The following is a 26,662-nucleotide window of genomic DNA, read 5'->3' on the forward strand; positions in this document are numbered from 1 at the left end:
CCACAATCCCTGCCCACTCAATGCCTCTGAGAAAGCGGACTTAAGAGTCTATGAAAGCTCCTGCCATTGACTTCTTTGTTTAGTTAGTCTCAAAGGTGCTACAAGATCTGACTACATGCTGATTCCAGAGACTAACAAGGCTATGCCTTTGAACTCAGACTTGCAAAGAGCTCTGGGAGATGGAGTCCAAAACAAAGCTTGAGCGAGCATAGAGATGACAGCCCAGTCTAGAGTGGCCCTTTCGTACTCTCTATGGTTGCAAGCATACCGTGCTGTACTTCCGGCGTGGAACCGGAAGAAGGGAGGAACGGTAGTGCACTGCTGTGGAGAGCATGGCGAAGGAGGCTGGCGGAGGGCACCGACCGGGGGCCTTGAAGCAGCAGAATAAGCCTCACAAGGCCGGGAAGCACCGAGGGAACAACGCCAGGAGGCAGGGCGGTGAGGGGGCGTGGCTTATGCAGATTTATGCTAATTACATTGGGCAATTATTCCTCCTTGGGTGTAAATTGGCTGATAATAATGGTTCCTGGGTGCCTTCGAGGCGTTTTGGTCGGAAAGAGGCTGAGAGAGTGTCACCCGGTGAGGCCTCGAACCCAGCTCTCCCAGAGTCCCTGGTCCAAGGCGGGCTCTGACTGTAAGGATGCTGAGGTCGGTGGTCGTTTGGTGTCTATGGGCTTCAACCCCAGAAATTCTCAGAGATATTGGTACTTGCTGCTAAGCTAGTGCTGTGTGCTACTAGGGGATTCTGGGCATTGGAGTTTTATGCGACATTAAGGTCCCAAACACACTGCAGAAACAGGTTTCTCTATCGCTGGCAGTTAAAGCAGTCTCAAACTGGATTATTTCCGCAGTGGGTTTTTTGGACCCAAGTCTTCTCTATTAGAGAACTCTGCTGCCACAACAAACTACAGTTCCCAGAATTCCACAATATTGAGCCATGGCAGTTAAAAGCTGTCTCAAACTGCATTAGTCCTGCAGTATGGAGGCAACCTCAGAGGATGTCTTCCTTAACAAATAACAGCAACAGTGTAGATTATTATTATTATTGTTACATTTATTTATATAGCGCCATAGGCTTTACATCGCGCTTTACAAATGAGAGAAAACAACAATCCAAAACAGGCGCACAACCTAAAACCACAAACGACATTATAACATTCATAAAATATCACATATAGATGTCTCTAAAAGCTTGCTTTCCTGCTTCCCAGGCAGGATCCCTGCAAAGACACTCAGCCAGCAGCAGCGCCGCAACTTGGCCAAGTTGGACCGCAAGAACCGCGCCTGGCAGCTCCGGCAGCAGCGCAGGGAAGCGGTGAGTCGGCAAAGAGCAAGATGGACACTCTTCACCTTCCCGATGCCGCAAAGTGAGGCGAGAGGGAGTCACGCTTTGCTCTTTGGTCGCAGGTGCTGGAAGAGAAGCGGAACCTGGGCCGCAAGGATGGGCCGCCGCACCTGGTGTTGGTGGTGCCGCTGCACAAAAACATCATCACCCAACATGCCTTGAAGTTGTTCCAGAGCGATGGAGCATCCGTTGTATGCCAAACTGAGGTGGGCCCACCAGGCTTTGCCTTGCTCTGCCCGCGATTCAAGCTACGGTGGCGTTTTGTGGTGGCCGACACAGGTAAGGGTGCTCTTTTGCGCATGGGCTCTGCTCTTCTAGCATGGTCAGCTGCATCCCGCTCCATGCCATTCATTTCAAAGTAACTTTTATTCGCTTTTCGTATCATAGTTGGTGCTGATTCTTCCAAGAGTGAAGATGATTGGAAACATCAGTTGAATGTGGTGCAGGAAAGAGACAAAGTCTCAAGATGTGGAAAAGTAGGCTTTGGTCCAAAACATACTGCAGAGGTAATCTGGTTTGAGATCGCTTTAACTGTCCTGGCTCAGTGCTAAGGAATCCTGGAAAATGTAGTTATTGTGGTACCAGAGCTCTCTGACAAAGAAGGCTAAATGTCTCACAAAACTCCATTTCCCAGATTTCCCTGGCATTGAGCCAGGGCAGTTAAAGCAGTCTCAAACCGGATTATTTCAGCAGTGTGTTTTGGGTGTCTCAGGTGCGGAAAAGAAAGATGGTTTTATTCTTGAAAATAGTACAATGCATTTGACCTGAAAATATTTTTATGGCCTCCTTCATGGGATTACAATTTTAAAATCAGTCTGCAGGGATTCTTAAAAGAATGTCAGTTGCCAGGCATGCTAATTTTTTTCTTTCCTACATACAGAGATTTTGTCCCTTTCTTACACCACTCATTTTTCTAAGCCTGCAGATTTTTCCAAGCTTTTGGATTTTCACCTTTGGTTATACACACCATTCTTGTCATCCAGGGAACCTCCATACTGTGCTGGACCTTGCCAAGGTTGCTGATACACTCCTCTTTGTGCTGGATCCTCTGGAAGGCTGGGACGCTGCTGGGGATCACCGCCTCTCCTGCATCTTTGCCCAGGGGCTCCCTAGCTATGGTGAGTGTCACCTTCCAGCTTTTATACCATCCCTTGTAAGGGATACAGGATGTCTTGAAGGAAAACTAGTGGTCTTCGTCTGTGCTGCTATATTTTTGCAGTTTGTATGCTGGCATCATGCACAGCCAGTCCTGTCTTGGTCCAGCGGTGGAGTTATTCTTATTCTCCTTAGCTTCTTAGGGCCAGTTTCTCCATTGAGACACAACCAGTTGTTTGTCCCCTGCAGGCCTTGCTGTTCAGGGTCTTGCTGGCCAGCCACTGAAGAAGCAAATGGAGTGCCGGAAAAAGCTGAGCAAAGCCATTGAGAAGAGATTCCCTGAAGCCAAACTCTTTCCCCTCAACACGGAGCAGGAGTCGGCGCTGCTCCTCCAACACCTCGCCAGCCAGAAGCAGCGCCACTTGGCCTTCAGGGAGCGGCGCCCCCACCTACTGGCGGAGGCTGCCGAATTTGTGCCCAGCTCAGACAGTGCCTTGGTGGGGACCCTGAAGGTGTCTGGCTATGTGAGAGGGCAACGTCTAAACGTGAACAGCTTGGTGCACATCGTGGGACATGGGGACTTCCAGATGAGTCAGATGGATGCCCCCAGGGAGCCCTTTGTGCTGAACCCCCGTGTCGCCAAAGCAGCACCAAGGAGGATGGGGGAGCAGGTGGGTCCTGTAGCCTGGTGGGGTAAGCTTAAAAGAAAGGCGGGGGGGGGGGGAGTGCTAGTGTGGGATGGCTGCTGTTTTCCCCCCACTGTTTGAGTAACCCTCTCTTGGTGCTTAGGATGAGATGGTCAGTGCAGTAGATGAAATGGAGGAGGATGTGAAGGTGTTGAGCAAGGCTGACCCGAGCAAGCAGGAGTTGCTGCAGTCAGAAGTAGTTCCTGATCCCATGGATGGAGAGCAGACCTGGCCCACAGAGGAAGAGCTGAAGGAGGCGGAAGGTCAGTTGCTGAGAACGGCTTTGTCTCTTCTCCCTGCCAGGGCCAGCCATTTTGTTTACTCTCCATTTTCAGCAAGGAGAGGAAGAGGAGACTTGGATTGGCTTTTAGCTGGTTCTGATCTAAGTAAAGATCCCCCTTCCTTTCAGGAAGCACCCATTCTTAGTTTAGAAACTTGAGTTTTGGAATATTCATCTTTGTAAGATTGGATGCCAGCCATGCACTCTGTCATACGTTAGCTCCATTTCATTGGTGCTTGGAGGCAGAGCGGATTGTAATGTTGTTCTGGCTAGACAAACTCCATTTTAGGGTTTTGGTAGGGTGTGTGTGGTGCCAAGTAACTCCTCTTCTGCACATGTTCACAGAGTCGCTTGAGCAGAGCAAGAAAACATCCAAGAGGGTCCCCAAAGGCACATCTGCCTACCAGGCCGCCTGGATCCTTAATGACGAAGAATGGAAAAACGACAGTGAAGAGGAGGAAGAAGATGAAGAGGATGAAGGCAATGATCTTATGGAAGAGGCTGTCTCCCAGGTAATGTTGGGGGGATCAGCACTGTTTCCAATTTCTTTAGTTAAAAAAGCCCACTTCCTCCACCAGCAAAAGAATGGAAGGCAGAGAGATAAGAAGATTTTCTATAGTTATGTGTCCAGCCAGTCTTGACTTGCTGTTTGCTCAGATTACCTTTTTTTTTGTGTCTCCCCCCCCCCCCCCCTCTTGATATAAAAGTTCCATCTCATCATCTGCAGGTCTTCATGTTAGTTTAAGTCCCTGCAGCATTGGTGCTGTTCAGTAATTCTCTTCTAGTCTCACCAAACCCCACATGGGCTATTTTTTTCATGTGCCAGGATGGGAGCAGCAGTGAGGAAGAGGAAGAAATCACTGAGGAAGAAGAATGTGATACCATAACACTTCCAGAGGTTGATCAAGAGGATGAGAAGATGGAGGAAGACGAGGCAATGCTGGAGAAGTACAAGCAGGAACGGCAGCAGGAGATGTTTCCAGACGAGGTGGACACCCCTCGGGATGTGGCTGCCCGGATCCGGTAAGAACCGAAGGCTGTGAGAAATGGGTACCGAGTTGGCTTTCTTGATGGCATCCATCCACTGCAGTGGGGGCTTCCTCTGATCTACTTCCTCCCAGATTAGCCTGTTTGGCTTTGTGGTGGGAATGTAGCCCTGCTGCTGTGGGTGATTTGTGAGATTAGGGTAATAGGAACAGGAGGCCCTGAGTTGGGTGTGAGTGACATCAGAAAGCCAAGGCTGCAGAATCCTGAGCTTGAGAGCTGACCCCTTCTGACCAACAGGTTCCAAAAGTACAGAGGACTGAAAAGCTTCCGGACATCTCCATGGGACCCTAAAGAGAACCTGCCCAGGGACTATGCCCGGATCTTCCAGTTCCAAGATTTCTCCCAGACGAGGAAGCACATCTTCCGGCAACTGGAGAGAGAAGAGGGCGAGGGAGCTGAGGTAAGGCCTAGCTGGTGTCTTTGTTTCCCTTTTGGGATCAGTCATTCCCCGTAGACCAGGAGTGAGGCCCCACACCCCCTTTTTATACCCCCCCCCCCAAGTTCCCTTCACAGCTCCAGTGCCCTGAATTTGGAAAACAAAATTAGAAGGAACACCTAAATTGGTAAACCACCACTACTGGACTGAATAGGCCCCAAATAATTAGGAACTATTTTCTAATCTCTTTTAAGTACATCACTGGGGAGAGATCACCTCTTCCTGTCACCTGTATCCAGCGTTTCTGTTAGCATGATGCTGATGGCATCTGCTGCCTGTGTCTAGGGGGTGCCAAGGCCTCTTCGTTTCAACCCCTCTTCCTGCCTTTTCACAGGTGGGATGGTACGTCACGCTTCACATTGACCATGTCCCCATCTCTGTCATGGAGAGTTTCCAACAAGGGGGTCCACTGGTGTTCTTCACGTTGCTACCGTATGAACAGAAGGTGAGTCCAAGGGTGATGTGCTGCCCTGTGCTTTGTGTGGCAAAAAGCAGCTTGGCAGCCCTGTTCTCTCAGTACACCTGCAGTTGCTTTTCACCATAATGTCAGGACCTATTCAGTGTCTATGGATGATCCTCTGGTGATCTGGGCTCCCACATCCTGCAGCAAGGATGTCAATTTGGGCCCAGCCTGGCTTCAAAATGCTCCTGGCAAAAGGCTGCACCTCACCCTTTCACTTTGTGGCCTACAGATGTCTGTGTTAAACTTCCTGGTGAGACGCCATTCTGCTTACAGTGATCCCATCCGGTCCAAGGAGGAAGTCATCATCCACTGTGGGTTCCGTCGCTTCCGGGCCTCCCCTCTCTACTCACAACATAGTACAGGTGGGAGAGGGGTTTCTTTTTTGGTCTCGAACCCTGAGAGAAGAGTTGAGGCCCCTGCAGTTGACATGAGTGTGTGCTTTTGTGGACATCTTCCTGGTGGCAGAAATCTATGTATCCGGGCTGAACCAGGTCTTCTCTGTGAGATGTGAGGGGACAGAGATATGGGTCCAGTTGTCAGTATGGACTTGGTGTGAGGCAGCTTCTTTTCTGTCCCTGCAGCAAAAGGGAATGGGGACAATGTGAGCCCTTAAAGGTATTGCCTTTTCCATCCCCATTAGTCTTGCCTAGCATTTTTGGCATCAGCTTTCCTTAAAAGATCTACAGCTCCAGGGACAGGGCACCCAGTTTGTGAAAGAGGACCTCCTGCACTCTTCCAGCTTTCCACTTCTGGGGGTTTCTTGGACTACACTGTTCTAGCATCGTTGTTTAAGGGGTTGTGATTTCCCAGCAGAGAAGGGTGCCGAGCATCCTGATGTTGGGTTGCTCCGCCTGCTAAGGCTCCTGGAGGCAGGACAAAAATTCAAACAGAGGTCTGCCTTCTCCTTTCCCCATGGCCAGCGAGGAAGAGGCCAGGCCAGCGGGCGAGCGGGCTCCCACTCAGCCCGGGCAAGCCCCGGCTTTGCCGGAAGCACGCCCAGAGGCTCTTGCCTCGGATGGAGGAGGACAAGTGGGAGCCGGGCCGCACTGGGCGGAGGGAGATCCCTCACGGCCCGCTGCAGGGCCCAGGGCACCACAGCTGACCCGGCCAGGGTTGGAGGCTGGTGAGCCCCTACCACCACCGCGTCGGACGCCAGGGGAAGAGGTAAGCCAACCCCCCCTGCCCGGCGTTGCTCCCTGGGGCCTCCCCAGGGAGCCGGGGACCGCAGACATCTCTGCGCTCCCCCCCAGAGAGAGCGACGGCGGCGCTCCGCGGGGCCAGCCCGGCGCAGCGCAAGGCTGGGGCGCCGGCCCCTTTGCTCCTCCGCTCCCTCCCCCCTTCCTTGGATGGCCGGGCCCTTTCATCCAGGGCCCCTCCGCAGCCGGAGGCCCAGCGGCCGAGCCCCTGGGCAGCGCAAACGGCCCCTTCCCTCCCCAATGGGGGTTCCCTTGGGTTCCTCTCGCCCACCAGGGGTGGTTCGGGCTGGGAGGGCCCAACACCTGGCACCCGGCCGACGCCAGCGGTCGCGCGGTTGGCCATCGGGGCGGAGACCACGTGGGCCAAGATGGGGGCCGCCATCTTGGCCACGCGGCCCACTGGAGGACTCAACGTCTCCATGTTCACCCTTACCTGGACGACCTCCTGATCAGGGCCCCGTCAAGGTCTCAAGCCATCCGGGACACCACCACCATACGCAAGTCCCTGGAAGACCACGGCTTCCTGGTCAATCTGGACAAGAGCTCCATTCACCCCAGTCAAATGATCATCCACCTAGGAGCCCTAATAGACACAAAGTCGGGGACGGTCCGCCTCCCACCCGACCGGATCCTGTCCATCCGGAGGTCAACACTGCAGGTGCTACGATCTTCTCGTACCAGTCTCCGGTTACTCGCTCACCTACAGGGTCTGATGATCGCAGCGATCGAGTGCCTGCCTTGGGCGAGATTCCACGCCAGACCCCTCCAGTGGCTTCTTCTGCCACACCAGAAGGCCATTGCGCTGAAGAGCCATTCCAAGATATTGGTGCCCAACAGCGTTCGCCAGTCCCTCAGGTGGTGGATAGCCCAAACAGTCTTCAAGGGTCGACCCATTTGGACGGCCGAAAAAGTCCTGATCACCACGGATGCCAGCCTTCGGGGCTGGGGGGCACACTGCGGACCCCACCTGGCCCAGGGACGGTGGAGCCCGGAGGAACGATCTCACAGCATCAATTGGCTAGAACTCCGAGCGGTCCGCCTAGCCCTCCAGGCCTTCAGCCAGTCAATCCGTCACAAGTCAGTCCTCGTGCGTACAGACAACATCACCGCCAAAGCGCACATAATCCGTCAAGGCGGCACAAGATCAAGGTCTCTCATGACGGAAGCCCAGTCCCTGCTATCATGGGCAGAGGCCAATCTGTTGTCCCTAGAGGCCGAACACCTGCAGGGGCAGCTCAACACCGCAGCAGATTGGCTGAGTCGGACCGACATAGACCAGGGAGAGTGGAGCCTTCCCCGGAAGTCTTCCAGTCCATAATAGAGATGATGGGCCTCCCGATCCTGGACCTGTTCGCGTCTCCGGCCAACGCCAAGACTCCCAGGTTCTTCTCAAGGTTCAAGACCCAGAGGGCAGAAAACTTCGACGCCCTAAACTGCAGCTGGCCAGAGGGCCTCCTATACGCCTTCCCTCCAGTTCCGCTGCTGTCACGCCTTCTGTCCAAAATTCGAACGACGAAATCGGAGATCATCCTCATAGCTCCGGCCTGGCCGAGACGCCCCTGGTTCTCGGAGATTCTCAGCCAGTCCATACAGAGTCTGCCCCTTCCAGCCAGACCAGACCTACTGGCTCAGGGTCAGATACATCACCCAGATCCCGCCTGGCTTCAGCTTCACGCGTGGAAATTGAGAGGGACATGCTAACCAGCTACGGCTACTCCTCTGAAGTGATCGAGTCCATCCTGGCATCGAGGCGTCCATCCACCATGAAGATCTATGAGTACACCTTCAGGGCGTTTAAGAGATGGTGTAAGAGAAAAAAGAAGGACTTCATTCAAGTCTCTGTTGCTACAATTCTCCAATTTCTCCAAGACGGCTTTGGCCAGGGCCTCCGGCCCAACACAATAAAGAGACAGGTGGCAGCAATCACTTCGATACTGCCACACGAACAGGCCGCTGCGATATCACACCATCCTCACATTAGGAGATTACTCAAGGGAGTTTCCAACAGGGCACCCCCGGCAAGACACCGATTCCCATCTTGGGACCTACACAAGATTCTTCTAGCCCTGACGGTGCAGCCATTCGAGCCGCTGAGGGAGGCGTCTCTCAAGTTCCTCACCCTCAAGACGCTCATCCTGACAGCGCTCACATCGGCCCGCAGAGTATCAGAGATCGGAGCGTTGTCGGTGAGGAAAGAGCTCTGCATCATTAGACCTGATTCCGTTGTATTGAGGCCAGATCCGACCTTCATCCCCAAGGTTAATTCGATTTTCCACTCATCCCAGGACATCGTCTTGCCCACTTTCTGTCCTCGTCCGACCGGTGAGTTGGACAGGGCCTGGCATACCTTGGACGTGCGCAGAGCCATAAAAATATACCTCAAGAGGACTGCGGCCTTCAGAAAGTCAGAATCACTTTTCGTCTCCTTCCAACCGCGATCCAAGGGCAAAAAGGTATCATCATCGACGCTGTCAAGATGGATCAAGCTTTGCATCCTCGAATGCTACAAGGCCATGAACCTACCCCCGCCAGACGGCATCTTGGCACATTCCACCAGAAGTGCATCCACCTCGGCTGCTTTCTCCACTAACGCACCCCTGGCAGAGATCTGCCGAGCTGCTACCTGGAAAACTCCCTCCACGTTTGCCAGACACTACAAGCTCGACAAATTCCAGTCGGCTGAGGCGGCCTTTGGCCGCAGGGTTCTTCAACAAGTAGTGCCCGACTCCACCAAGGCATCAGCAGGCCCCTCCCTGGTTGGGTCAGAGCTTTTGTAAATCCCAACATCAGGATGTTCGGCACCCTTCTCTGCTGGGAAATGGTACGTTAGTACTTACCTGAGAGACGTCCCTTTCCAGCAGAGAAGGTCCGGGCATCCTTCCCACCCTGTCTACCTGCAGACGCCTAAGGGTCAGGGTCGGGACACACTGTTTCTCCTTCTTTCTCTTCCGCTGAGCTTCAGGCCTCTGCCTTCTAGATGCCAAGTCTGGTCTCCAATGCATTTCAAGATTTACCAGTCGCTGGGCTGGTCACTGACTGAGTTCTCTGGGGGTCGCTCCGCCCATGGAGGCGGGCCCGGGCCCCAGGCCTCTGTTTGAATTTTTGTCCTGCCTCCAGGAGCCTTAGCAGGCGGAGCAACCCAACATCAGGATGCCCGGACCTTCTCTGCTGGAAAGGGACGTCTCTCAGGTAAGTACTAACGTACCATTTCTTGCAGGTTCTGTAGGGAAAGTCAGTAGTGCAGCCAGGTGATCCACAAGTGTGCCCACACAGTACCCTCTCCCACACACATATTTGACTTGGTGGGTTTGGCTGTCACATAGTTGATGAGCTCAAGGTCCTTGTGCCCATCACACATTAAGTTGTGTGGCTGTGGGATCCAGCTTAAGTGTGCTGTAATGGTTTCAGTGTTGGAACCTGACTTGAGTAGACCAGGGTTTGAATCCTTACCAAGCCGTGGAAACCCTTTAGGTGACCTTGAGCAAGTCACACTCTTTCAGATGAAGGTAACAGCAAAACCTCTCTTTGAGTAAATCTTGCCAAGAAACCCCTATTGTTTAGAATCAGCATGGTGAAGTGGGTTGAGCATTCCAGAAGATCAGGATTCACATAAGACCTGGTGCGTGCCCAAATGTGCATTTTCCTCCCTCCCAATATGAATGCAAGGGCAGTCCCAGATCTGTTCATGTAGATAAATAAGGGACAGAAGTCTTTCCAAAATGAAAGCAATATGATTTTAAAAACAGCACCTTCTCTCCCTCAGGAGATAAGCACAAGCTGGAGCAGTTTCTGCGTGCAGACATGGCCACAGTGGCCACTGTCTATGCTCCCATCACCTTCCCACCAGCTTCTGTGTTGCTGTTCAAACAGGAGAGTGATGGTGAGTTTGGGCTGGGGGAGGCCGCTTGCTCTTTGCTGTGTCTTTGTGAGGCCTTAGTGACAAACCTCTGAATAAAATTTGCAAAAAATTAATAATCCTATGAGAGGTTCACAATAAGTCAGACTTGAAAGCACAGAACTACAGTAACAAACCATTGAGACCTAATGTGGTGTAATGATTTGAATGCTGGGGTAGGTTCAGACCCCTCTGAGCAGTGGGAAAGTGACTTGTAAATACAGGGGTTTGCAGTCAGAAGGATGGAGGGGGAAACCTTGATTCAACTTACTAAAACAAACCCTGTAACATTGGGATGAGTCCAATTGCCCATTTAGGATCACGCTTGACAGGGATTTCTTTTCAGGAGTGCACAGCCTCCTGGCCACCGGCTCCCTGCTCAGCGTAGACCCCAACAGGCTGGTCATCAAGCGGGTTGTGCTCAGCGGTCACCCTTTCAAGATCCACCGGAAGATGGCTGTTGTGCGCTACATGTTCTTCAACAGAGGTACGGGGCCAAAGGAAGAGTCTTTTGTAGGGTGCAGCCTGGAGGAATGCTGAGCATGGCTGCTTCCACAGTCCCATTTGGTCAGCAGATTGCAGAGGCCAGAATGACCTTGTATTGCTCTGAAAGGACACAAACCTAGGGAAGCTGCCTTATAATCTTGAGTGAGACCATTGTAGTCCTTCTAGCCCAATATTGTCCATTCTGATTGGCAATCGTGGCTTCTGAGGGTTTCAGACCAGAGTTGTTTCCAGGCTCTGTCTGGAGGTTAGCTGGGATTTTTTGTCAAGGAATGTAGATACAGCCCTTGTGTTGCATTGGACCCTTGGTCCATCTAATCCAGTATTGCTTTCTCTTGACAATGGCTTTTCAGTTTTTTGGGCAGGGTTCCTTCTTAGCTGTACCTGCTTTTATAATTTAACAGTAGCTTTTTGTATGTTTTCACCTCTATGTGTCTGTATTAATCTTTGTAAGCCGCTTTGAGTCCCAGTTGTAGCAAACAAGTGTGCTTTAAATTTATAATAGAATTATAATTTATAATATACAACATAACGCCTGTATTGATGTGAGATACATTCCCCAGACTTACCTCAGATGTTAAAATCATGGACAAGAGCGAACCCTATATTTCAGGCAGACGTTGACTATGAGTCACACTGGAGGATCTCCAGTTGCCTAGAGAGACCATATTATTTCGGATGTAGGTTAATGAAATGGCAGGTACCATTCCCACAGATACGGAGGTTGTATCATAGATGTTCCTTGGAGGCTGTTGGCATTCATATGCAGTCTGCCAGCCAAGGACAAATCAGGGCCATATGTGAACATGCAAGGTCTGGAGGACCGCAGCAGTGGAAAGCAGGGCATATAATATACAAGTTGGCAAATCCTGTTTGTTCTCATCTTACAGAGGATGTGTTGTGGTTCAAGCCAGTGGAGCTTCGGACAAAGTGGGGGCGGCGAGGACACATCAAGGAGCCTCTGGGTAAGTGGGCCAGGCCCTGGGGGATGGGTTGGGTGGGCAGGTGGACTCAGGAGGTGGGTTTGCATTTTCAGTTAGGTGCACCACCAGGCCTCTCCATTGTGTTTCAAGATGGCTGTTTCCTCCTTACTGCCAGGTACCCATGGCCACATGAAATGTCAGTTTGATGGGCAGCTGAAGTCCCAGGACACTGTCCTAATGACCCTCTACAAGCGGGTCTTCCCCAAATGGACATATGATCCTTATGTGCCAGAGCCACGCCGGAGGAGCAGAAGCCCCCTGTCATTGCAAGAGGAGGAAGAAATGGTCTAACATCTGGCAAGGACCATCCATCCAAAAAAACGTTTGACTAATCTTGCATTTGGCTTGGTTCATTTGTATTTATTGCAAAAGAGAAGTATTCTTTCCAAGAGCTGCTTATGTCTTCTGGGTTATTTATTGAGTTCTTGGCAGTCTTGACTCCAAGAAGCCCTGGAGAAGAGGTAAACTTGGGCTTACTTTTTCCCGGAGTGAGTTGGCTGTTCTGAAGAGGAAATAAACCTTCACATCAGCCTTGCCACAGTCACTTGCAACCTGGGTTAAAAGGAGCAGCACATCTCCACTCTTTGAAAGCACCATACATTCTCATCCCCTGCAGTTCCTTAAGATTACTGCCTTTATGGCTCCTAACTTTTGCTCACTCAGCAATTCAGATTTATTTAATCTACTTAGGCTGTATTTAGTTTGAGAGCAGTGATGACCCACCTGTTAGATCAAGGGCAGGGGTGGAAAAAGAGGTTATCCTAAGCATTATTTTTGCAGCTCTTATCCATCCACATGCTCTGGACCAGCCTTAATTGCATCTCCTAGAAAACTCCAGGAGCAGCATTAAAAAGTGTGCAAGTATCATAAATACTTTCTTTTCCAGAACAGGAATTTGGACTTCTGCTTTGGGTCTTTTATCCTAATGTGTGGCCCCCAGAGCTGTTGAAATTGTCCTCACCTGATCTAAATTGTCCTCACCAATTTATCTTGCTATTTGTGAGGGTCAAGGACTGGCAGAAGGAACGTAACTTTTAAAAAACACAAGCTTCTCAAGTTCATGTTCTGCCTTTCTGCAGAAGAGACTGAAGAAGGCAGAATGCACAACATAAACATTTTAAGGAGGATTTCTACCATTCATTCACCATACATCACATATTAACACCTGTTACCAAGCTGCAATTAATCAGTTCCACATGCGTTTGCATAGCTAGTCTAGCAGGCAAAAATCAGTGTCTGCATAATACAATAGTAACATTCTTTGCATCAATTGAAGCATAACTGCGACAAGCTGAGGCTGCTTGGATGTCGCCTACAGACAGAGTCGGAAGCGCCGACTTGGCTGTAGAAAAGGCAAGGTGCCCCAGAAGGGTTAGTCTTCCCCACCGCAGAGGTGGAGCAGGGCTTTCCTGTAGTCTCCTGAGGTGTCTCCCTGAAAGAGAAATGCAAAGGACCCATTAGGATTTATAGTTTTAATTCACAAAGAACAGGGAGAGTTACAGTCTGGTTGCCATAATACTCAGTGGTTTTAGCCTCTGAATTATTTGGGTGTGTTCCTCCAGGAAATTCTCCAGCTGAACTCCTACGTAAAAGAACAGAGACTGGCTCAAGCAGCTTGTATTGCCTGCTTTGGTCCCAAGTGGGCAAGGTTCAGCTCTCCAGGTGTTAATGGACTGCAATGCCCATCAGGCCTAACAAGAATAGTCAGTTGTGAGGAATACTGGAAATGGGTCGCGTTGAGCTCTCCCAATGGCACACTGAAATCCCACAAAGGAAAAAAAGGTAAGAATGCAAGCTCACCTTAATGAAGGAGTAGAGGGAATTCCCATACATCCGCTTGAACTCCGCCTTAATGTCTATCATGTCAATCTCGCAGCGAGAAACCATCACTCGAATGAGAGTGTCGTCATCTGTCCCCAAACCCTGAGGGAGGAGGTGGAGGAGAGAAAATAAAGGTATTGAGACACAACCACACTTAGGACCTAAAATAGTTTTAACCATCTTTCCCTCTTGAATAAAGGGAGGCTGTTTTGTTTGAGTGGCTCTCAACCTCTGGAGGTTTTGGACCTCATCACCTCAAATCCTTACCAACCAGCAATTCTGGGAGCTGGTACCTTGGACGACCAAGAATGGTGAGCCACTATTTTACACAAAGCCAGACTCCATCTATCCAAGGACTGTATGCTGACAATGACTGCAGTAGAGAAGGTTTTGCAGATGCACTTGCCAATGGCAGAGACTGAACCAAGAGCCTTTGGTAGGAACTCTTTGTCATTGAACTATAGATGCTATAGTTGTTCATGCCCTCCACAGAATTCAGAAACCATGTTGTGTCTTATGCATGCCTAAGTTCCCCTATGGAAGATAGGAACTTGGCCAGCCTCTTTCCCCTAATTGCTCTTTACTGCCATTGTTAAAACTAATTGCATATAAGGAGCCAATGTGGTGTAGTGGTTTGAGTATTGGACCATGACTCTGGAGATGAGGGTTTCAATCCCCTGGGTGACCATGGGCAAGTCCTATGCTCTCAGCATCAGAGATAGGCAATGGTAAACCTCCTCTGAACAAAGCCTGCCAAGCAAACCTTAAGCTAAGGTTGCTTTAGGGTCGCCTAAGTCAGAAGTGAAGGCACACAATTGCAGACACATAAGCGCATTGCATTGCATTTTAAAGAAGACTGCAGGCACATTCACATATTCTTTTCCCCCCCTTTACCTTCATGGATTTGTACAGCCTTTCGGCAAAGTAGGCAGTCTTACTTCGTATGCATTTAACTGTAGGGACAAAATGAGGCAGAATTAGCAAAGGAAAAGGATGACAGCTATAACCAAACAAGTTCATGATCAAAAGCTATCATCTCCCATGCAAGAAGATTGCATGATGAGCTAAGCATAATTCTGTGTAGATCCCACTTGCCCTACAGGATATGTGTAGCAAAAAATAACTTAACAAACCCTTTCCCTTTCACATATCATTTGGGTCAGCCGGCCGTTCTCATACCAGGTTATACCCCAATTGCATAGTTAATTTCAAACCCCTGGATTCCACTGCATGGTTCACTGAAATTCAAGGGTCTGGACACAGCTTGAAATGTGGGTGGACCTATGTCCAATTTCTCTAAATCTCAATGCTTGGTTTGTTTTGAGAGCATGTCCACATGCTTCCCAGAAACTTCTAGAAGCATGATTCTCTAGGGAAAAAAGTGCACCAAAACGAAGGATGTTTTTAAAATAATGCTGGTGATGATGAATATATTTCTTACCTGCCTCTCCCTTTGGATTGAGGCGGGGAACAACAACAAATTAAACACATGACACAGTTAAAAGAGCATATAAAACCAATGCACGTAAACATCAAACTATTCATCTTTTACAACTGAGATAATGATACTGTATTTTTTATTCATTTTGATTCTTTCTCTGCTTTGGAAAACAAAAATTGGGTGAGATGAAATTATGACAAGCCAAGAGAACCACCACAAAGCATTTCTACAGCTCTCTGCTCAAAATCAGTAACAGAAAAAGTACCATGAAAGATCAATTAACCAGAGGAGACATGCACTATTTCCCTTTTTCAGTTCAGAAAGAGACCCACCTATGGCTAGCAAGGCGTCCTCAAGGTCTCCCGACATCTCAGATTTAATGCTCTCCGTAATGTCCTTGTCAGCTATTTTCCTGTATTCGTCGAACACTGTCAAAGAGAAAGAGAATTTGTTGTTGCTTTTTAAACTTGCAATCTCTTTTTAAAAAAAGAAAACCAAGTTTAAAAATAGAAGCGTTTGGCAGGTAGCAATTTCCATGTGTCTGGAAGGCTCTTGGAAGAAAAGGCAAAGAAGTCACAGCAGAGCAGAGAAAAAACACCCAAGAGCCAATTCATCTTCACATCCATCTGTTATTGTACAAATTGATGGCACCCAAAAGTTAAGAGGATGCAAAAACTCCTCTCCAAAGGACCCCTTTCAATGGATATGAAAGGAAATGGCTATGGCAGAAGATAAACCTTGCTTGGGTTGCAATCTTCTTGGGTCACATCATAGCTTCTTCCCATACAGGAGAAAGAAATCATGATGACATTGGTTCTAACAGGGAAACCTAGGAGAATATTATCCCTCAGGGTTGGTTGGACCCTTGCAAATCTTCCCTTTGTGCCTTGATAGCAATTCAGTACATGGCAACATGGCAAAGGAGATACAACTGGTATGTATGCACTCAGATATATGTGGCATTAGAGAAAGGTCCCTGTCCTTTCCTATTCATACCAAAAATATCCCAAAGACCTAAGAGAGCATCTTTCTGTACCAATGGAGGGCTATTTGTCCCTGTTTCTATCCCCAGGTGGTTCCCTCTGGTGCCAAAAATAAAGCTAAGGGAAAAGTAGAAGTGAGTTTATATTTGGCCATTTTCAGATGGTCGTTATTTTTTTTGGATTGTTTTAATTTGGGGAGGTGTGGGAAGCAAAGCGCAACATTTTGTGCATTTTTGCAGTAGTTTAGCTGACTTTGGGGAGATGATGATAATTATATTTATATCCAGCTTTCCCCCCAAAATTGGAACTCAGATGTTTGGCCCCTAAACTAAAGAAATACTGAGAGGGTTCGGGTGCTTTGTTGGGAGTTTGGGACCTACAACCTACACGCTTCCCTCCGTTGTCCCATATGGATAATCCAAATCATGTTCTCCATCTTACCCCTCAACAGATGGCTCCTGTTTCTCGAACACAGGACAGTCATGAACTGGCCCTCATCTGTGCCCCACCTGTTCTCTCCGGCTTCATAAAGGCACTAAAAATAAAACAAGGGAAGAGTACCAATCACGCATACATTTTGGAAAGGTCAGACCGGTAAAGCAAGCAAATCGGGACACGCAAGAGGAGAAAGAGTCAGACTTGACAGCCAAATGACAGCCCAGCTATTACTTCCAAACCAGTCCAGATAAGGAGCTTATTTCCATGTGGAACATATGCAGGGACAAGTCAATGGGGGTGAGTGGCAGCGACTCTTTCCATCTTCTTTGAAGCTGCAATGCCCATCAGCACTTTGTCCTCACCTATGCTGGCTGGGAATGATGGGAGCTGCAGTTCAACAACCTTTGCAGGGCTGCAGTTGAGAACTCACGTTATCCCATGTTCGTTTAAGTCACAGCAGACAGAAAGTGCATCAATGCCATAGAAATGATGAAGCTTGACCGCCACTTTAACTGCCACGGCTCCATCCTACATAATCCTGGGATCTGTAGTTCAGTGAGGCACCAGCACTCTTTGGCAGGGAAGGCTGGTAAAACTACAGCTCCCAGGATTCCATAGGATGGACATACACCACTTAAAGTGGTGTCAAACTGCATTGTTTCTATGGCATAAATGCACCCAGAGAAAAATCCTTGGCCTAGCAAACCAAGTCCTCTAAAGAAGGAGATTCAATATGAGATGCTCTCCTCCTCTCCCAGGATATTTCTTTTTTCCCCTTCTAAAGCATAGAATAGCATCAATTTATGTGGCAGAAGATGCTACAGACCTGAGCATCTTGCTGGGCTTGAGCATCGTCGACATACTGGCTGTCATCTCTGTTGCCCTGGTAAAGAAAAGCATATGTAAGCCTTGATCTAACTCCTATCAGTAAAATTCAGGCAGTGCAATGTTAGTCTGGAATATCAGGATGCCAAGGGATCTTGCAGCACCTTTGAGACTAAGTGAAAGAAAGAAGCTGGGAGCATGAGCCTTCATAGACTTGAATCTACGTGGAGCATGGAGTATGAGGGGAGAAGAGACTATCTTGTGTGAATACACTTGGATACTAACAGGTGTAATCTGGTCTGCAGAAATGCAAAAGTCCCCATTACTTACAGTTGCAAGGGATACCAGAACCCTCCGGAGCATGGAGGAAGTGTCCGACACAATGTCCTCCTCCAATGTAGTCCCATACTCTGCCAGGAAAGCAGAAGATTTACTATTTACTACTAAGAATCACTATTGCTAATACTAATAATCTCAATTTCTAACAGTCTAGCAAAGTGGGGCCCAAGGCGGTGGCTAACAACATACGTATATAAAAGACATTAAAACAACAATTAAAATCGTGCAATTAAAAATTGTAAAAAATATAAAAATAATTACAAATATAAAATTTAAAACACACAAAGTTAAAAAAAAATAATCTAAAGACAAACGGAACAATTAAAGCACCTTCCAACTGATAAAAGTCTAAACAGCCCAAAGGGAGCCCCAAAATGGGGGCAATTTGTCCCCTTCCCAGACACATTATTAGGACCGGGGCATTCTGCATTTCTTTTGGTGAAGGGGTCTGGGAAGAAAACATGGAGAGCCATACACCTGGTGCATGCGTTTTGTACTCACGGTGCTTGTAGGTTTCGTTAATCCGGCGTATCTCCTCATTGGTGCGAGAAGCCAAGATTTCTATCAGGCAGCCCTCATCGGTCCCAGCCCCCTTAGGAATAATAAGGAATATAAGGGGGGAAAGGGGTTACCAAAAAGAGATCCCAGCACAGACATGCCTTTCAGGAGATGGCCTCGATCTTTAGGGGTTAAGACAGAGAAGGCCCTGAACTATGTACCCACCGTTGCAGGATGGTGGGACATGCAGTAGGGCCTGCAATGAGGTTCTCAAATATAAGGCAGGATCAGATGGGAGGAGGCTCACCAGTACATTACTGTAAATAGTCATGACCCAGGTTTTTTGGGGTCAATTATATATATATATATATATATATATATATATATATATATATATATTAAGCCATCCCCTTTCTCTGAATAGAGTGATAAAAGGCAAGAGCTTAGTCCATCCAGGGAGCACCAAAAAGAAGCATGGACCCTCTCTACTCTCTCATCCATCCAGCATAAACAGTTATGCCTGCCATAATTTTCTAAGTTCTTTGGCATCATTTTACTTTGCATTATCTTTTACATCCTTTTGTTACATGCCCCTAAGTTTTCCCCTTGACTTATCCATGGTTCATATCAAAATCCATAATTGTGGCCCCAAAACCTGCCCTCAACTTATACATGAGATCGACTTATAGTCAAGTATATAAGGTACATTGTATATCCCAGTTGTATATTATGGGTGCCCTAATGGTTGCATGCCACTCCATTTCCAACAAAGATTTTGCTGAAATGATTATTCTTATTATCCTGCCAAGCCCATCGCATCCTTGGCTTTTGCGAAAGCTTTTCCAGACCTTCATGGCTCTCTTCAGTTCCTCCACATCGTACAGCGTAATGGGGGTCATTAGGCCAATGATCACCTTCTCAAATTTCCCACTCAGCTCAGATTTCAAATCATTGATGAGATCCTGTTGGAAAGAAGACGCAAGATGAAGATATCGCATAATGGCTGCATGGAGTCTGTCGTGAAAATGGACCCACAGCCACAGCAGAGGTGAGCCATAAGAAAACACAGACAGTGAAACTAAGTGAGAAACTCTTTAACCTGCCTTGATGGAAATGCTGCAAGGTATATAACAGCCAGGCCTATGAATTTGTCTCGCTTGGCTATGAGAGCATCAGCCAAAGAAGACAAAAGAGTACAGATCAAGGATCATGTCTGGCTTCTCAAAAGAAAGGCAGTTTATATCAGGAAAGAACATTATTGCCTTCAGGCTGAGCCAGTCGGTCAATTATTAACATCATTGTTCATTAGTACAATAACGTCCAAAATATACAATGTAGCAATAGCCATATTGGGCCAACCAAAATGCACAAACTATATGATGCAAGCATAATGGTCTGAGTGTTGGACGATGACTTTGGAGACTCCAAAGACTCAGCCATGAAACCCACTGGGTCACACTCTCTCAGCCTCAGGGCAAGGCAATGGCAAACCTCCTCTGAACAAATCTTGCCAAGAAAACCCTGTGACAGGTTCGCCTTACAGTTTAAAGATATTAGAAATGACTTGAAGGCACACAACTATGACACAAATAATTTTCTGGCCTGGCCACAAAATCATAGGGAATTTAAAGGAGCGCTCCACAGTCCTGAACCTAAAACTGGTTCTTTAAAATTCAGAATGAACTCCACTGCAGATTCTCCAACATCCCCTTCTCCAGTTTGTAATGCTGCCACTAGCTATGGGTCAATGCTTTGCTTTCATAATTTATTAATGGAGTGTATTTGCCGTCTGTGAGGTGTTGCTGCAAACCTTTCGTTCATCTCTCCGCACAACAACCTCCAAGGAAAAAGGTTTTTAACACTTGAACCGCCAAGGGTTTTAACACTTGCCTGGACTTGGCTGCCCAAAGTCCCAGTTCAAACACAGGTCTAAATCCAGTCTATCCATCTACAGTATCTCCAATTTTAATTCCAAGTGGTTTAGATCCAGGGACTTTTCATACTGAATTGGACAAAGCAAAAACATAAGTCTAAATCCAGTTCTGTGACTGTGAGCTGCCTTGAACCCCATTTGGGGGAGAAAAGCCTAGATATTGATCCATTATATTATTATTATTAATAATAATAATAATAATAATAAATATTCATTGCCACTCACCCGGCCAATGGTAGATTTGTAGGTCATCTTAATCTCCTGCCTTTGGGACAGATTCCTGTTGACCAAAATTTCGATGATGGCATCTTCATCCGTTCCTGATCCAAGAGAGAAAAGAAATCCAGTTATCTGACATTCAAGCAGCCAAAGTTCCCAAACAGCAAGGGACACGAATTAGCTGAGAGAGATCCATGTTGTGACTTGGAACAAGGCAAGTTTACAGCTTCAATTCTTTGCCTGCAAGCATTTATTTATTTATTTGATGTATATCCTGCTTTTCTCCCAAATGGGACTCAAAGCAGTCAGCAATATGAATTGCAATACAGTTGGCCATCCTTATGCCGATTCTGCATTCATGAATTCAACCATTCGCAGCTTGAAAATATTCAAAGGAAAATAAATCCAAAAGCAGACCTTGATTTTGCCGTTTTATATGAGGGATGGCATTTTGCTACACCAACGTCATGTATAATAATGTATAATAGCGGGATGTGAGCATTCCCAGATTTTGGTATTCAAAGCGTGTTCTGGAACCAAACCCCAGCGGATACCAAAGATTTCTAATACAGAGCAAACTAAAGTTTTTAAATTAAACTAGATATTAAATTAAAATACTTGAAATGCACACTACATACTAAAACAGCATAGAACATCTTTCATGTGTGAATGTATGCAAAGTAAGGAAGGCCCTTGGAGCTCATCGTGTGCCAATGCCCTTCAGTGCAGCTATAAATGTCTTGTTTCAAGCACCAGCGGTTTGAGTTCGAGAACATTGAAATCCCTCAACCTGGAGACAAGAGCATGGGAGACCATTGAGTGGAACAGATTTGGCATCGCAAAAAGGGGCAAAAGGGACTCACCCAGCCCTTTCATAGCTTTGCGGAGTTTCTGAGCATCTTCCTCGGCGCTGAAGTGGGAAGCAGCCCTAATGGTTCCCCGGTTTCCAGCCTAAAGGCAAAGAGTTTGGGGTGAAATCTCACGGCAAATGCAACAACACCAGAGTTTCCAATGATGCTCACCATGGAACAAGATAACATAGACTTTCTTCATATCTGGGGAGGGAAGTTTGAACCTCACTTCAAACGTAAGCAACGAACAATCGCTAAGGATGCATCTGCACTGCAGAAATAATCCAATTTGACATCACTTTAACTGTTATTATTATAACTTAAATTATATTTTTATTGATTAAGATGAACTCCCAATAACCTTCTACCTATTCATTCAATAAGTGCCCTAACTGCCTTTGCCCTGTTTTTAAATAATTGTTTTAATAACTGTCCAAAAACTGAATTGTGTTTTATTGTGGATGGGAGGGTTTGGGATATAATGAAACATTATTGAGCTGTATGGATATTTTTAATCCACTTTGATCGTTGGAGAAGCAGGATATAAATAATAATAATAATAATAATAATAATAATAATAATAATATATATCATTATAACAAACTGCAATTCCCAGGATGATGATGATGATGATGATTCTGTGAATTGTAGCTTGTTGCTAAACGGCTCACAAAACTACAGTTCCCAGAATTCCATAGCATGGATCCACAGTAGTTAAAGCGGTGTCAAACTGGATTATTTCTCTTCTTTGCTTTCACCCTTGATCCCTCCTTTACCAAATGATCAATGCTGGAACCAGACCAGCCCTTTCCCAGCAAGACCAGAGAATATGTCCCTCGATAAGAGGCACTCTTCCTGCTGTTTTTATCTCTCCGCATCGTTGCTTATCACAGAACACCGATCCCATTTACTTGGCTCTGAGAACGCCAGGCGCCGCATGGTACCTGCCTCGCAAGGGATAAAGAAATCACTCACCATGACAATTGAGATCTCTTCAATTTTTCTGGGACTTGAATGCAACAACCAGGTCGTTCTCTGCAATAAAAAGAGGAGGAAAAGGACAAGGCTTTAGATAATATTTGACAGACTTCAAATAATGGACATCTGTTATAAGGAAGCGATAAAAATCGCATGGCACCACCAACCGCTCCTTCCTTATAATGCCTTTATTGGAGTTTGGACAAAGGGTCAATATATTGGAGGCGGCCAGAGTTACGGGATTACAACTGAATATTAGGAAAACCAAAAATTAGAATATATATAATTATCTAAATTTATTTTATTAGAATATTATCATGATCTGTTATCCTTTCCATCTGCTTTGCATGGGCTCCGCTGGGTCACCGCAGTGGAAAAGGATACTGCAACACGAAAGTCTTGTTGACCGTTCTTCCTCCCATTTGGAAAAATAAAGCCAGCAACTCTCAGTGAATGGCTGGTTTCTATTAGCCGGGCGGCAGGAATGAAAAAGGGTCATTCATTCCAATTCCTATTCCTCCAGATTTCCAGGAGACGTCTGTAGGGAGGTTTCACTTCAGTAGCTGGGCTCTTTGCCTTTGATAAAAGGTGCCACGCAAGAGGCACGTTTCACACATTTTGCATCAAAGGTGGGCAACTGGAGGGGGAACAAGAGCCAGTTCCCGAACCCTTAACCCACTATGGGACTCCCTTTCCTCCCAGCAAGCCCAAATCCCTCGGTTTTCCTCTGCAGTTCTTCTCAAAATGGTGTCAGGCTGCTGTCGCCATTTTGTGAAAGACCGCTAGAAGGAAACATAGGGGTTTGGAGACTGTATGAGTGCTTGTGGGGATATTTTGACATGTCTTCATGCATTTGAAGTGCTTTCTGCATGGTTTTGGGGCACAAAAGGGCCTGCATGTGGCCACAGTTTGCAAACTCCTGTTTTCCATTTTCCCATTTGAACGGCCCTCAAAACCACCACTAATAATAATAATAATAATAATAATAATAATAGTTATTTCTATCCTGTCTCTTCAACAATATCGAGGTGGTTTCCATCTCTAAAAAACCATCTAATACAATAAAATAAACCCCACTATCCCCTCCCTCCTTAAAACATCCACATCATAATTAGAATGTAACAGTGACTATAGTAAAATGCAGTTAAAATCACGCCACGCTGGCTCTCCTTTTGTTCTTATCTTTCTGTTCTGGATTCCCCTCTTGTTATTTCTATATATTCCAAACAAGCACAACTATTTAAGTTTATTATCCTGTGCTTTTAGGCTGTGGCACTGGAGAAAAACCCCAATAATATTGCCTCCTGGCTCAGTCCAAGGGCTTAGGTTTATCTGGAGAGCCTTATTCTGCAAAACCTTGGCAAATCTGGGGACCATGTTTCACCTCTATGCCTGGAAAGGGGCTATGCAAGCTACCAGAATTGCTGCCATCAACCCATTGGAGGAACCGTCCCTCAGAAATGAGCCAGTTTTTGGAAAACCCACTGAGACCATCCCTGGAAAAGTAAGCCAATGCTTAGGTAAAGCCAAAGGGTTTGCTCAGGTTGGGGCCAGCAATTGGATTCAGCAGCCAAACTCTTCTCTACACCTGGATCCACAGAAGCGCTGGACTTGCTCAACTGGTCCTTGTTTGCTCCACCGTTTGGAAATATTTATTAGCCTGTTTTATTCCGTATCCAAGAAGCCAGCTCTGAAAGAAATAAAGCTTATCACCAAACAAAGGGGATACTCCTCTTTCCCAATGAAACAAAGCCTGAACCTGTAAAAAAAAAACCCACTAGGCCTTGTGGCATCCTAAAATAACAACAACAACAACAACAACAACAACAATATAACAACTACATCTGCAGCTACATAAATATAATAATATTAATAATAATGATACTACACCTGTGACTACATAAATATAATAATAATACAACTATACCTGTGACTACATAACAACAACAACAACAATAATAATACACTGTCTCACTTCCATCTTTTAATACAAAGGGTACGAGAAGAGAGAAACAAGTGTACTGTACCTATGGTTTCTCAACCTCTGGCCTTCCAGATGCATTGGACTTCATCTCCCAGAATCCCTCATCACCTTCCATGTTGGCTGCGGCTTGTGGGAGATGAAGTCCAAAGCATCTGGACTAGGATCCAAGTTTAAGACCCACTCATTTTTCTCTTGGCACAGCTTTCAGTTTCTTGCAACACACTGATTGTCAGCTACTTGCAGCAGAGAAATGCAGTGGTGGGTCTGGTTTATTCTCAGGGGGGGGGGGCAATGCCACATCATCCATCATTGGCATCGTTTCAGTTATGGACTTTTAACAGGTTTGCAACATCTGGCACTGACCCAAGGCCAGGCAGCAGTTGTCTTTGCTAGGATGACGCAAGGGGAATCCGCGTTGGTGTGCATCCATCTGATCGGCCTTTTGCCCAAAGCTCCCACTTCTGGGAAGGGCTCCATCTTTCCCAGCATCTTGGCAGGTGAGAATGGAAACCCTTCAGGGCAATAAAGTGGGTGTACAACTGTACATTAGTCACACTTCTTTAAAAAAGCCAACTTAGGGTGTGTAGTAGGTTCTCATGGCACCCTGGGATTTGTAGTTAGGTGATGCACTCAGGGTCCTCAGCTAGAGAGCTGTAGAATGGGGATGGGGATGACATGACTTTCCATATGTTGAACTACAACTCCCAGCATTCCTTGCCATTGCCTACGCTGGAATAAGGCTGATGAGACTTCAAGTCCAACAACATCTGGAGGTTTGCAGGAGTCCTTCCTTTGCTCCAGTGCAGCCTCTCATAGAGCCATTTAGCAGAGCACCTTCTTGACAAGGATCTGCAACCGGAAACAGTATTTAGGATTCCCAGTAAGAAGCTGGTGAAGGGCCCCAAACTGAATCAGAAATGGAGTCCAGTGGGCCCTCGGTATCCACCGGGGTTTGGTTCCAGGAGATCCTCATGGATATCCAAAATGTCTGGATTGCATTCAATGCCATGGTGTGTGTAGTAAGATGGTGTCCTTTATATAAGATGGCAAAATCCAAAGTTTGCTTTTTGGAAATTACATATATATTTAAAAATATTTTCAAGCTGTGGATGCCTTAATCTGTGGATAGAGAGGGCCGACTTTCCCGGTTTGCAACCCCTGCCTTTAAAACATAAGCAGCCAATTTAAACATGCATTTAAAAAAGCTTGGCCCTGAGTTTCGCCCCAGTGGCCAGTGCCTGGCTGTCCAGTGGTCATCCTTCAACTCTGAGATACTGGACTCACTGGCCCAGTATGACATACTGGTCGCACGCTCTGCAAAAGGTAATAATCCTGAACCTGCTCACAGGGTTAGTTTTGGGGGATCCCAAAAGAACCACCTGGCAGAGTGGCATCTTCATGTCCAGATGCCAGGATGTCTCTATGCAAACTTCTCCTTTGCATGTTTACGGCCAGCGTTGGTAAGCAGGATTGCCAGGCTCTTTGACTCGGTGTCTACTACAGCCATGCAGGCTTAAATATTCAGGAAGCAGGCTGTCATCCATGAAAGAAATCATGCCCAAATCAGTCTAGTTCCACTAGACTCCCTTGCCATGCGTTCATCCATTGAGTGTAGTCTTGCAGAACCGAAAGACACAGCAAAGCAGAGCAGGAAAGCGGACCCAGAGCAAAAGCACAGCAGCAGCTTTTATGGCAACCCCCCCCCCCAGCAGTTGAAGCTCTGAAGGGCTTGTGGAGGCAAGACCAGGCCCAAGGGCTGCTCTGGGCGACTCAGCCGGACCCTGGGGCCCTGCCCTGCCCTCTCTCCTGGGGACCTTGTTAGTCATTTTTATGCCGCCTTTCTCCTCAAAAAAGGGGACTCCCCCCCCAAGTTAAAACAGGATGCAATGAAGATTAAAAACAGAGAGCAAAGTTAAAAGGCACCCTCTAAAACACCTCTCCCTGTCATGAAAACCCTCAGGGTAGCCAAAGGCACAAAAGGGGAGTGGAGGTCAGGGAAGTCAGGGTGAGAAAGGCACTCTGCACATGCCCAGAGGCCAGGGGAAGCTCTGGGGCCTGGAGGCTCCCCTTTGGCCTGCCTGGCTCCCCTGGCCCCTCTACCTGCCTCACCTGTTTGGCTCCTTTAGTCTTTGCAGCCCTTGGCCTCCGCTGCTTCACTCTCTGTTCTTCTCGTTCTCGCAGCCCCGGATCCGCCCTGGAACTCGAGAAGGAGGAGGAGGAGGAGGCCCTATCTATGGCTTCCCCCGAATGATGCCCAGCCTCCCTTGGCTGCCCTGGCAAGAAGGAGGAGCCTGGCCCTAGACTAGAGCAACCCAAGAGCAGGAACCAGGAGGAACCAGAGCAACCGCAGCAAGACTCTGGAGCCCAGGCAGGACAGACCCCCCCCCAGCCATGCAGGAACTCCAGAGGGACAGCTGAGGCC

The 26,662-nt window shown here is 47.4% G+C and overlaps 2 protein-coding genes across 3 annotated transcripts; one reads left to right on the forward strand and one right to left on the reverse strand.

Moving 5' to 3' along the window:
* The first annotated feature begins 273 nt into the window (after positions 1-273).
* TSR1 (TSR1 ribosome maturation factor) lies at positions 274-12,325 on the forward strand. The gene is made up of 15 exons (XM_042472075.1): positions 274-438; positions 1,212-1,315; positions 1,408-1,624; positions 2,329-2,463; positions 2,690-3,111; positions 3,230-3,389; positions 3,752-3,918; positions 4,233-4,429; positions 4,691-4,853; positions 5,224-5,334; positions 5,582-5,714; positions 10,312-10,428; positions 10,790-10,930; positions 11,838-11,912; positions 12,046-12,325. Exons 1-15 carry the CDS (start codon positions 333-335, stop codon positions 12,219-12,221), a joined length of 2,424 nt encoding a protein of 807 aa, XP_042328009.1. The 5' UTR covers positions 274-332; the 3' UTR covers positions 12,222-12,325.
* On the reverse strand, positions 12,270-26,662 carry ANXA4 (annexin A4). 2 transcript variants are annotated; one of them, XM_042472094.1, is made up of 14 exons: positions 26,350-26,478; positions 23,845-23,946; positions 22,254-22,313; positions 21,291-21,378; positions 20,434-20,528; positions 19,124-19,237; positions 18,279-18,369; positions 17,769-17,848; positions 17,440-17,496; positions 16,617-16,710; positions 15,525-15,620; positions 14,646-14,704; positions 13,731-13,853; positions 13,031-13,362 (listed from the first exon to the last, which is right to left on the reverse strand). In XM_042472094.1, the coding sequence occupies exons 3-14, from the start codon at positions 22,254-22,256 to the stop codon at positions 13,303-13,305; spliced, it is 960 nt and encodes a 319-aa protein (XP_042328028.1). In that variant the 5' UTR covers positions 22,257-22,313; positions 23,845-23,946; positions 26,350-26,478; the 3' UTR covers positions 13,031-13,302. The 2 variants fall into 2 exon arrangements, with proteins under 2 accessions (XP_042328027.1, XP_042328028.1); XM_042472093.1 differs by lacking the exon at positions 23,845-23,946 and having other exon boundaries at positions 12,270-13,362; positions 26,350-26,662.

This window comes from Sceloporus undulatus, chromosome 6 (assembly GCF_019175285.1).
Source record: "Sceloporus undulatus isolate JIND9_A2432 ecotype Alabama chromosome 6, SceUnd_v1.1, whole genome shotgun sequence".
NCBI classification, from domain to species: Eukaryota; Metazoa; Chordata; class Lepidosauria; order Squamata; family Phrynosomatidae; genus Sceloporus; species Sceloporus undulatus.